At 39.8% G+C, this 13027-nt stretch overlaps 1 protein-coding gene across 11 annotated transcripts in view; it reads left to right on the top strand.

The window, feature by feature from the left end:
- The window catches only part of LOC122550838 (F-box-like/WD repeat-containing protein TBL1X), a 399517-nt gene that overhangs the window by 282049 nt on the left and 104441 nt on the right, over positions 1-13027 (top strand). For all 11 annotated transcript variants that reach the window (XM_043692156.2, XM_087988307.1, XM_043692157.2 and 8 more), the window contains one exon: positions 8324-8430. In XM_043692156.2, coding sequence (XP_043548091.1) covers positions 8373-8430 — 58 coding nt within the window. In that variant the 5' untranslated portion in view covers positions 8324-8372. The remainder of the gene's footprint in view (positions 1-8323; positions 8431-13027) is intronic.

The raw sequence follows: 13027 nt of genomic DNA, 5'->3' as shown, positions 1-13027 counted from the left end.
CTGTTCAGCCTCTCCCTATAGCTCAAATTCAGTTGCCGTGCTCCTTAGTGAAGAAAAAGGGATACATTTTAAATATATCAATAAAAGAAAAGAGAGCAAGTTGGAGACATGCACAATGTCAAACTACTTACCGCGGCTTTCAGTGGAGGCAAGACAAGGGGTGGATAGCCGATTCACCCCTCTTCCCTGCCAACGATATTTTAGTAGTTCAAATATCTTGATGAGGTTGGCAGCCTCTGATTTAACCTGTTCTACCAAGCCTGTTTGGTTTCCCATGCCTCAACATAACCTGCTACCTGAAGGAATGCAAGAACAGCTTCAAGGAGGGGGTCAATACCTTCACAACATAGCCTATGTCTTAGCTCCTTAAACTCTGCAACCCCTCATACTAAGATCCCGGGGTTGGGATTTTAACCCCGCACATACTTCTGGAGGCCATGGTATTTGGCCTCCTTTGGGTTTCTGTTGGTATTCACATAGATTATGAATATAATATAAATACTGAAAGTGTGGAAATTAAATATCATAAAAGAGAGGGCTATATGGAAAGACAATCTCTACCTATAATCACTTACTGACTGGAAGAAATGTAGATGCAGAAAGAGGATAACTTTTAATTTGTCTTATCTGTGTGTGTTAACACAGGAAATGATATTATACAGTAAAATTAAAATGTCTAGTAGCATTAGTATGAGTGTAACTAGCTCATGCAGAATTCTGCCTGCTTCAGATGAGAATGCATAGTTCAGTGAACATTACCTGCAACTATTACCTCAAATTTTTACAAATATTTCTTAAGTGAAATTCTTAGCCCAATTCTCTGCTATTTGGTAATTATTTTGTTAAAAAAATGTTTGACCTGGTTAATTTCAACTATGTAAGTAACCGCAGGTTGTAGATAGTGTTTGCAACAATCAGTTATTCATTTATTGACTGAAGATTCACACTTAAAACGTCTGCAGTGAGGTTTGTTTTCCTGTGTGTTAGGAACTGAAACTAGGTATAGTTTGTTGGGAACGTGGGTTATTACATTAACTGTGTTGTTACAATGGCTTGCTCTTTCACTAGTGATCAAGGTTAGAAGTATGCTTTTTCTCTTCCAAGAATCTGTAGGTTTCAGTACGTAATGCAGGGCTGTCAAATTCATTACAGGCCTATTGTACCTGACTGGGAGTGTTTTATGGGACTCTAACCCTGCGCTGATGGTATACAATTCTGTACACCATGTATACTAAAACCAACAGGTCAAGTTAGCTTTTTGTACAAATGCAGCTGCTGGCCATTTTTTGTTAGCTATTTATGTTTGTCTCCTGTGATTTCTTTTTTGGTCATTAAAATGAATGAGGGAAAATTGTGGCCTGGCAAGTGCACATGTGGAAAACTAGACTGCTGTAAAAAGGGTTTGTGCATTCCATTGGCCTGAGGTTTGGACAATAATGTTTCCTTTCTTTTAGGATTGTAAAGTATGCAGAGTATTTAGGACCAGTACCAAAGGAAAGCAACAAATTGATTGTAACTGTTAGAAGCCATTTATGCACCCCACCAGCAGGCCTGTGTGACAGTTGCTTCAGCTGCAAAATAATGAGTCAAGTTGAATGTTTTTCAAATGTTTGATTTTTGATCCTTCAGCTTTCATTTATTTCAGGGTGGGTGATCAATGTACTTTTTTTATGCATGGTGAAGTTGATTATATTCAGCAGTTTGAAATAAAATCATTGTCCATACAGAAAACACTTTGTTTAAAAGCTTTCAGTTGGTCTGTAAGATATGTCACAACTTTACATTTTAAAATGTTCACAGTTATCAAAACTATTAATTAAACACTGTCAAACTACAGAATTATAAAGTCTCTGCGTACCCTCAGTCTAACCAAAGCATCTTCCTTCACAGGTATATATTACACAGGCGTTCAGTTTTACTGGAATTAATTCAGAATGATTCTTATCTCCCAAGGGATTATTTCTGTTCATTTTTGAGTCTGGTAACTTGCAATATTAGAACTGTCTTTCACAGTGAGGGTTTCTTTGCCCAGAGACGCTCCTTTCAGCCCAAGCAAGGTTACTTTTCCAGACTCATTTAACACACTGCAAATTTGGACCTTCCAATCCAAGTATGAGCTCCCTCCACATTCCTGCATGGCAAACTATAGAACTATTTTTGGTCTCTCATGATTCCATCACTTCAGGATCCAAGCAGACTCCAACTGTGGTATGCATTGATATTCTGGGAAAGCTTGTAATCTCATTTTTACAACAACTCATCCTGTGTCCATCCCTATGACAATGTGAATTATGTGGTTCATGCATCTAGGTAGAAATGCTAATTAGCTCTTCTTGAAACCTGAAGTTTATTTCATCTTGGAATGGAATAGACTTTTCAGCATAACTGTTTCCAGTCCAACATTCCATCATGGAAATAGATCAATTAGTTAATTTACAGATCAACCATTATTGAATGGTGAAACAGGTTCAAGGAGCTAAATACTCCTCTCCATTTTCATTATTTCTTTGTTTTTCTTAGGAACAGTAGTTCTGCTACCATTTGCCTGCCCTATTTTTATAATTCCTTTATTTCCTTTTCATTCAACAAGAATAGAAGAGGAATCCCAACCATTCTTAAATGTTAGTATGATCTTTATTTCATCTCTAACTTCTGTAGTCCGTTCAAAGAAAAATTCTTTCTCCCAGACTCTGCTTTAAATTACTTGTTTTTAATTTTATATTCATGTCCCTTTAATATGAATTATTAATACTGCAAGTAGTTTATTTCCACATAATTTATCCCACCTTTTGTCATTCAAACTTGCTATCTCTCCCAAGGAAAGCAGTTTAAACTGTTCATGCAAAGTAATTGCATATAGAAGGAGTATGACAGAGCATGCTCTCAAAAGTAATATTTATGAAGTTACCACCATAAACTACAAGACTCAAAAATAATTATTCAACAGTTTATTATTTTAATTACTATATTTCTAACAGATGAAGGAATAAAAGCAACATATTCAAATGATGCTTAAATTGGTAAGTTGTGTGGATGGGAGTAGAAGCTTTATTTTATTCAAAAGGGCACTGATTAAATAAGGAAGCAGAACTGTTATAAAATCAATTTCATTGTTGGAAGGTGTGAAGTCATCCACTTTGAATCTGGGAAAAACAAATCTGAATGTTTTAATGGTGAAAAACTAGACCAGTGAAGATTAAAGAATGTTGTTTTGGTATCCATGTAAACATGTTACAATGTGCATAGATACAAAAAAAATCAATTGTGCATTGTCTTGGTCACATCCCATTTGATATAGACTTTTGGGTATTGCTTCTCAGGAAGGATATATTGATGTTTGAGGAGATTATGTAGTGTTAAATTATGAAGGTTGCTTGAGTGTGGTTTGTGTACACTTAATGTTTGTAAGTAATCTGTTTGAGGTATATAAAATTAGGCATTCATTAGGGTAGAAAAAGGATTTATTCTGGTCTGGAATCTTAAAGCTTAGAACCAGGTCAGATAGGAGTAAACTCAGGAAGCAATTTTCACATGAAGGATAGTGAACATCTGCACCTTTCAGCCTCAAAAGATCCATAGATTTAGTTAGTCTCTGGAAGAGACGGTGGAATAATGCCAATGGGTTAGTAATCTAGAGGCTTTGGCTAATGCCCTGAAGACAGAGATTCAGATTTTACCCTTACAGGTGATGGAATTTGAATTCAGTTAATAAACTTGGGACATAAAATAATCTCACTAATGGTGGCCATGAAGCTAGCTTTGGAAAAACCCATCCAATTCACCAATGTCCTTCCTTTAAGGAATTAAATCTTCCAGCCTTGATTGCACTGGCCTAGTTCTTCACTGGCCTATATGTAACTCCAAACCAACTGTATCTAAAATGACCTCACAGCAACCACTTAATTCAGTTATAGATGGACAATAAAAATATTACAATGGTTTATGGAAAGATGGAATGTAAATGAAGGTGAAGCATAGATTAGCCAAGATTAAGGATCAGAGGGACTGAATGCCTTTTTATGTGACTGAGAAGCTACAGTCATTCTTCGAGTATCAGTTTTATTTTTGGTACATTAAAGCACATTGGAGTATTGTTTACAGTGTAGGAATACTGTACATCAAGTCCAATAATGACTGATTTCACTGCTGAAATTCCTAAAACATTCTTGCACTGAGCCAGTCTTTTTTTTCATGATTATGTGAATGGTATACACTGGCACGATAGTTGCTCTTTGGAAAAATTGTTAACAAAGTGATGTTGGAGAGGATAAGAGTTGGTTTAGTTTTAAATAATTATAGTTGACAGGGGAAGTTTGAAACTTTTTCTGGAGTAATTAAGCTACATTAAGAAGTGACTTCCTTGTTGTAGTGCAAGCAAGTTTTAAAGATGGCATTGTACAGCTCAAAACTGTGTGAATATAAGCATTTAAGATTAATAGAACATAGAGCATTACAGCACAGTACAGGCCCTTCGGCCCTCGATGTTGCACCGACTTGTCATACCAATCTGAAGCCCATCTAACCCACACTATTCCATGTACGTCCATATGCTTGTCCAATGACAACTTAAATGTACTTAAAGTTGGCGAATCTACTACCGTTACAGGCAAAGCATTCCATACCCTTACTACTCTCTGAGTAAGGAAACTACCTCTGACATCTGTCCTATATCTACCACCCCTCAACTGAAAGCTATGCCCCCTCGTGCTCACCGTCACCATACTTGGAAAAAGGCTCTCCATGTCCACCCTATCTAACCCTCTGATTATCTTATATGTCTCTATTAAGTCACCTCTCAACCTTCTTCTTTCCAACGAAAGCAGCCTCAAGTTGCTCAGCCTTTCCTTGTAAGAACTTCCCTCCATACAAGGCAACATCCTAGTAAATCTCCTTTGCACCCTTTCCAAAGCTTCCACATCCTCCTTATAATGCGGTGGCCAGAACTGTACACAATACTCCAAGTGCAGGCTCATCAGAGTTTTGTAAGCTGTAGCATAACCTCATGGTTCCGGAACTCAGCCCCTCTATTAATAAAAGCTAAAACACTGTATGCCTTCTTAACAACCCTGTCAACCTGGGTGCAGGAGTAACACCTGTTGCATATACTTGTTCTTTAGTATGTGACCAAGTTTGCATTAAAGAATTTACTGTATTGTCTAGAGGTTACTGCTGCCCATAATTGTCATGAATTTCAAGTGGAAATGTTACTCACTTGATCCTTACCTTTTCAAATGAAAGTTTTCAAAGATACAAGAATCATGTAACAGCACACAAGATACCTGAACAGTTTGAAGGTAAGGATGAAGAAATGGTGATATGAGAATTCCATGACTGAACAATCAAACGTGGGCTTTGGCGTAAGTAGAATGAACAAACCTAAAATGGTGCTGGAGAACTCTGTTAGAAAGGAGATGCAAGTTTCATAGAATCCCTCCAGTGTAGAGATCCCTCCGTTTGGCCCAACAAATCCACACCAACACTCTGAAGAGTAACCCACCCAGACCCATAACCCTACCATATTCCTCTAGATTTATCCCTAATGCACCTAACCTACACATCTTTGGATTGAGGGACCAAACTGGAGCACCCGGAGGAAACCCACGCAGACAGGGAAAATATGCAAACTCTGCACAGAAAGACGCCCGAGGCTGGAATTGAACATGGTTCCCTGGCACTTGAGGCAGCAGTGCTAACCATTGAGCCACCATTTCAATTGATTTAAGATAAAAATTCAGAATCTATTTCAAGTCATTGCCCCCAGATAATTAAAGATTTTATCAATGTCTGCCTAACTTTCCGAACTTCAATCAGGCAGAGATACAAAAGGTTGACATCTCAGGTCAGGCACTAAATTGTGGGTGTGAGGCTTTGTTCAGAATCTGTCTCCGAGTTTTAAATCAGGCTCTTCTTGATCTGAAAGCAGGAATTTATAAAATACCACATTGACTGATTGTGACTACAAGTTGTGTTTTTTGAATAAAATAGAATATATCTGCAAATAAACAAACATCTCAGATGAAATGATTCACCCCCTATAGATTTATATATATGTATGTGCATGCGTTTGAGAGTGTGTTTGCGTGTGTGTGTGTAATAAATATTCCAAAACTGTAGAAACTAATTAAGGTAGAGAGGTTATAACAATTTATCAAGGTGATGCTGTTAAAACAGAGTTAAAAATCACACAACACCAGGTTATAATCCAACAGGTTATCTCACTTTTTAGATTAGAGTCAACCTAAACATCATGGCATAGACAGAGAACACAGGGGGCCAACACCTTCAACATATTGTCTAGCTATCACCATTGTTAACAGGTAACCCGAGAATGCAACTTTTTTAAAAAAAGGTTTTGTGATTTACCCATGAAAGAAGTGAAACTATCATTGTATTCTAACAGATGAAAGGCTTAACAGACAATCAGTTTTTCAATGTATAATTTCAGTTACATCACACTAAATTTTTGCTATAAATTCTGTGTTAGGATTGAGCCCTCCATTATCACCTGATGAAGGAGCATTGCTCCGAAAGCTAGTGTGCTTCCAATTAAACCTGTTGGACTATAACCTGGTGTTGTGTGATTTTTAACTTTGTACACCCCAGTCCAACACTGGCATCTCCAAATCATGACTGTTAAAACAGGACAGTAAGGAAGATTTTACAGGTATAGAACAGTATGATGGGGCCACCTGTATTGCGACATGAACAGTTGAGTCTGTCTTCATGGATGTGGAACTTAGATATCAGTCTCTGCTCAGCAATTCTGCGGATCTTGCAGTCCACCTTGGAAGACACTTGTCCACAAATCGGAGGCTGAATGCCCTTGATTACTGAAGTGTTCCCTGACAGGCAGGGGACATGCCTATCTGGGGATGGTTGTGTGCTATCCACCCATTCATCTTTGTAGTGTCTGCATGGTCTCACCAATATACCAAGCATTGAGACATCCTCGCTGGCAGCATATGAGGTAGACAACATTGGCTAAGTCACACGAACATCTGCCAAGTATGTGGTGAGTGGTGTTCTCACATGGTGGTAGTATCCATATCGATGATCTGACATGTCTTGCAGAGGTTGCCATGGCAGGCTGCTGTGGTGTTGTGATCGTTGTAATCCTGAAGGCTGGGTAGTTTGCTGCGAACGATGGTCTGTCTAAGGTTTGGTGGTTGTTTGAAGACAAGAAGTGGAGGCATACGGAAGACCTTGATGAGGTGCTCATAGTCATCGATGATATGTTGAAGGCCACAAAGAATTTTCATAGTTTCTCTGCTCCAGGGAAATTCTGGGTACTGAAGGGTACTCTATCAGTTGTTCCCTATGCCTGTCGTCAGAGGCGGTCATTGCAGATTTTCACTGGTGGCACATCAGAACTGGCCCTCGATGAGTTGAGCATCATATCCTGTTCTTATGTGGGCATCCTTCAACGCCTTCAGGTGTCTGTTGTGTTCCTCCTCATCAGCCCAGATAAAGCGTGTCCACAGGGGATGTTTAGGGTGGAAGCTAGAGACGTGCAGCATCGTGAGGTTATCCATGGGCACTCTACTGCAATCCTCAGATGACAAGCACAACCAGTAGAGTACCCTGCATCGTGTGCCCTCTCGCACTGCACCTGATGAGGGAGCCTTGCTCTGCCAGCTTGGGATTTCAGATAAACCTGTTGGACTGTAACCTGATGTTGTGTGATTTTTGACCTGTCCAACACCAGCACCTCCACATCAGAACTTTGGTGAAGCTGGTGGATACATGCTGTTTTTTTTTAACTTGGGACTTAATGTTCCTTATGATACTGAACCAACAACCCAAAGTACCAGCATTCAGATTTCACCATGGTAAACTATCAAGTTGAATTCACTAAATCAGAGGGTTCGCAACGGAAAGGTGAACTTAAAAGCTTCAAACTTGCTTGTAAATTGGGTCACTAATACCTTTCAAGGAAAAGCTATTGCCAGCCCGATCAGTCTGTCCTACATACAACTGCAGTTCTAACATGCACAGTTGACTATTACATTTCTTCAAGGTCACTTAGTTGTAAACTATCAAATACAAAATTTGTATATTTACTGCCATGTGGTGATGAAATGCACTCATGCCTAGGAACTTGAAAAGCTGCCCCTATGTTTATGATCGCCTCTTTGGTTTCCAAAGCAAAACAAAATATCTTTTTCTGATATCCTATAATATTCAAAAGTCTTTGGGTAAAGAATGAACATAAGTCAATATAATTGTTTGAACCTGTTATATTTTATAATCAGTGGAGTTAATTGTCACCTAAACCTTTGAGAAATAACTAAATTAGCATTTTGTTTTTGTTCTTATCCAACAGGGCATAGACTTCAGTGCTGATAAACCTCATAATTTGAGGTGGGGCTAAGATGAGCATAACTAGTGATGAAGTAAACTTCCTGGTTTATCGATATCTCCAAGAATCGGGTAAGAATGTTAATATGCATCACAAAAACATAAAGCGGCTGATTTGTATGGATTGTTTAAGCTATATACCCTTTATAATTAAGTTGGGATGTTTTGTTATGAAGCCAGTAACTCCTATCTCTATAGTTCAGTTTTTAATGAAGTGTTGGTGGATTTATTGGAAAATTGAGGTTCACATGCCTTCCTTTTGTACTTTAGCTCTATCAATGGACTAAACATATGCAGACAAGCCCTTAGAACTGAAGGGCATTCACATGTAATGCAGGTGGCTGTGTCTGGGTGGGAATTGTACAGTAATAGCTTTATTCCACGTACTTTGGCATAAAGTTTTGCAGACCTTACATATTTATAGTTAAAAAGAATTTGATATTTAGGGTTTTACCATATTAACTACAAAATTGATTGATATGCTCAAAGGTTTCTTCATTACAATTGTCAGCTCACAACCTCACTTTGTTTGATCAATATTTTGCCCTCAACATTGATTTATGAAGTTAATTGGGGAGGCCAGACAGTCCCTGAAGTTTTGATTTCTCATTGCTGTTGGGCCAACAGTACTGACAACAAATGAGCAGCATTAAGAAATAGAGTATTAACAAAACAAAATGCTCAAATTAATTACTGGGCTCACATATATTGAAGCACTGTAAATTTATGTTGCAATAAGATGTGCAGGCTTCACTAAGCAAGTTTTGAGTATTTTTAATACAAATAAATGTTTCTTATCAATCCACAAAATATATTGGGGAGGAAGTGAATCAAGGTTGTTGCATGTACTGGAATGATAACAGGGATGTTGATATATTTGTGGAAAACTAGAATTTTCTTCCTAGCATTGAGTTTTTAAAAAAATGTACTATAATTGTATTCTGCAATCAGCAGCTATAAGTGGTTGACTGCCAGGGTTACACAATGGAAATGGCTTCATCTGTACCCACTCAAAGGAAGCTGAGCATGTGGACAGTTAGAATTCACCAGGTTTGTTACTTGCTCTGGAGTAGCTGAGAAATGGCCATTCCAAAGTTTAATTTACTCTGTTGAGTAGATCAAGAGTCCTTGATGGGTTGCACTGCTGCCTCACGGTGCCAGGGACCTGGATTTGATTTCAGCCTTGGGTGACTGCCTGTGTGGAGTTTGCACTTTCTCCCCGTGTCTGCGTGGGTTTCCTCCAGATGCTCCAGTTTCCTCCCACAGTCCAAAGATGTGCAGGTTAGGTGAATTGGCCATGCTAAATTGCCCATAGTGTTCAGGGATATGTGGATTAAGTGGATTGGTCAGGGGTAAATATAGGGTAGGGGAATGGGTCTGGGTGGGTTACTCTTCGGAGAGTCGGTGTGGACTTGTTGGGCTGAAGGGCCTGTTTCCATACTGTAGGGATTCTGATTTTGATTCTGAAGAGTCAAGTCAAGAGTAGCTTTATTTGTCATTACTATGATTTACAACTGATACAGTAAAAAAAAGACAGCATTCCTCTAGGACCAAGGTGCTACATAGACAGCACAAAACTATTTGATTATATGCAAGGCAGCACAAAGTGCATGAGAAGTGCAAATCACGCAAGACAGCACAATAATTCCTGACATGTCAAGACAATAGGCACAGTGATGTACAATTACAGTTTAATAAAATAATGATAATTATTAAAACATTGTTCTTTCAGCAATTCAAAGTCATGTAAAGAGTTTCAGATGGAATAGAGTCTGATCATACAGTGTTAAGGAGCCTGATAACCCAGGAGAAGAAACTGTTGCACAGTCTGGCTGTGAGAGACTGAATGCTCCGGTATCTTCTGCCAGATGGCAGGAAGGAGAGTTTAAGTGAGGGGTATGTCGGGTCTTCCACAACGCTCTTAGCTTTTCGGATGTAGTGTGTGGTGTAAATGTCTGTAATGGAAGGAAGAGAGACCCTGATGATCCTCTCGGCTGTCCTCACTATCAGTTGTAGGGTTTTATGATCCAAGACAATGCACCAGCTCAGGGTACTCTCAAAGAACCTTCTGTAGAATGTGGTGAGAGTGGGGGTGGAAGGTGGGTTTTCCTCAACCTACTCAGAAAGTAGAGGCTCTGCTGGGTTTTCTTGGCTATGGAACTGGTGTTGAGGGTCCAGGTGAGATTCTCTGCCAGGTGGATGCCTAGAAATTTGGTCATTTGGTGCTCTTCACAATCTCCACAGGGGAGCTGTCAATGTCCAGTGTAGAGTGGTGGCTCCATGCCCTCCAGACGTTAACAATCATCTCTTTCATTTTATACACGTTCAGAGACAATTGTTGACTCTGCACCAGTCAATTAGCCACTGCACCACCTCTCTGTTTGCTGACTTGTCATTCTTGCTAATGAGACCCTCTACAGTCGTGTCATCAGCGAACTTAATGATATGATTCTAGCTGTGCATCATTGCACAGTCGTGTGTCAGCAGGGTGAACAGCAGTGGACTGAGTACACAGCCTTGGAGGGTTCCCATGCTCAGCAGATAGCTGGACACTTTGAACTGGTGGGTTTCTAGGTCTTGCAGCTTCACACCTAGCCAAATCTAGCCCATAGTCAAAATTTAACCTAAAGTTATCTTGTCGGTCGAAGGCCATTGATTAAAAATAGATAACCTGAAGTTTGTCTTTTCTGGACATGTACAATCTACACAATGACAGTCTAAAGAATTAAATGGTTTGGGATATTGTCATCCACAATTCTAAATTTTGCATGCTATTAATAACAGTGTTCATATTGTTCCACAAAAACACCTGTAGGGCACCTTGCTAATAACATTCTAACTGGTTAGCCTACCATGGCACAGAAACTCGCTGTAAAAGTCCAGTTCACAAATTCTGATCTCACTTCAAAGGATGATACAACTTGGGGTTATGACTTTGCCAGTTATTGAGACCACCTGGAAGAGCTGAATACATCTTTGTTGTCAAAGACTTCAGGCTGCATTTGAGTTTCACCATGCGGTGGGACAGGAGGGGAGATTTTGGTAGCCTGTGGGAAACCCTGATGTCAGTCGAACAAGCTTGTCAATGATGTTTTAACCTGACCACTACATTACCAAACCTTTTTTGGGTTCCCAGACCAAATGGTTTGAGAGTCTGATGACAATAACAAAGAGATGTAACTCCTGTATCTAAGACAATGCTCCAAGCATGCAATTTGATGTTTTTGTAATTGGCACCACAAAAGAAGGAATTTAAAATAACGTCTGAACTAGTGTCTTCTGTAAGCCACAGATCTGAACAGTAATTGGAAAATCCCCTGCACAAATTGGCTCTCTTAATTACTGCACAGTCACATGAAAAACTTACAAGGGGACACAACTTACAAGTTGACACACTCAAAACAAAAAAGAGGAAACAATGGTCCACATATTCAAAATTCATCTTGTTTTAGTAATGCCTCCCTGAATGTACAGCTGAGAACCATAAGGGTCAGTAGGGAAATTCAACATTTTGGTGGTAGGAGTATAAATCCTGCAGATGAAAAATAAACATACATGGAGTTTTGTCACGCAGCTGTGGTGCTGTGTTCCTGGATTTCATGCTGAAAGTTGTTTAATCTTAGAAAATCATTGAACGGCTGCATCACATGCATTGCCTTGTGTTCTCTAGCAAATTGCAGGGGAACCTCAATTATCCGAAAAACAGATTATCTGAAGAAGATCTCGAGGTACCAATGGAAACATTACATCAAAGACGTGTTTCCAACAGTGATCGCGTCTTTTGTTTACAGTGATTAAACAGGCACTGTCTCTAAATGACTGACTATCTGCTCTCTCTCTCTCTCTCTCTCTCTCTCTCTCCACACTTTCCCTGGAGTTCTACAGAGGGATGTACCCTAAACCCCCTCCTTCCCCAGATAATCTCTCCAACATTGTCCTGTACAGGGGAAAGGTGGAACCTGTCAAAAAGTTGCAGTAAAATGTTGTTTGTGTAGCTGTGGCTGCGTGTGTGTGTGCGCACGCTATTTGGAGACTTACCCCACAAGGCAGCAGCAGCAGTCTTGTTGGTGTCGTTTCGGCTGTCCCTGAGAGGGGGCCGGGTATATAGGGGGTTGGGGGTAGGGTTGGAGGCAGGGGGGCGGTGTTGGAAGTGAGGGGGCGGTGTTGGACATGGGAGGGGGAGGTCCTCGCGTGCTGTGTGCTGCTGCAGTCTCCTGAACGGAGAGCAGACTTTAAAAACTCGAGCCCCAGAGGAAAGGCGTTTAATTGATTAACCAAATAATCGATTATCCGAATGCAATTATGCTCGCCCGTGTCATACGGATAATCGAGGTTCCCCTATATAGGGAGCCTAGGAAAGTTGTAGACCCACTATTGAATTGCAAAACGCATGTTAATATCATTCACAGCACACCTTTCCTGAGGGGATTATGTGCAGACAGTTGGAGTTAAATGCAGAAATAACTGATTGGAGTTGGCTTCTTGATGTGCTTACATGTTTTGTAGGATGTAACATGTTATCTGTCTGTAAAGCCAAGTGCCCACTATGTTGAAACTTCCCTATCCATTTCCCAGACCAGAGCTGTCAGTTAGAGCAGTCAGTGAATTGCAGCTGGCAGTTTTTAAAAGTTGGTGCCAGGCCACCCAGGTCTGCAAACTAAAATGAGTT

Source organism: Chiloscyllium plagiosum, unplaced genomic scaffold (genome assembly GCF_037043375.1).
Source record: "Chiloscyllium plagiosum isolate Xiang-an unplaced genomic scaffold, Cpla_swu_hap1 HiC_scaffold_6, whole genome shotgun sequence".
Lineage (NCBI taxonomy): Eukaryota > Metazoa > Chordata > Chondrichthyes > Orectolobiformes > Hemiscylliidae > Chiloscyllium > Chiloscyllium plagiosum.
The sequence above is the reverse complement of the archived record's forward strand: the minus strand, read 5'-3'. Positions and strand labels throughout refer to the sequence as shown.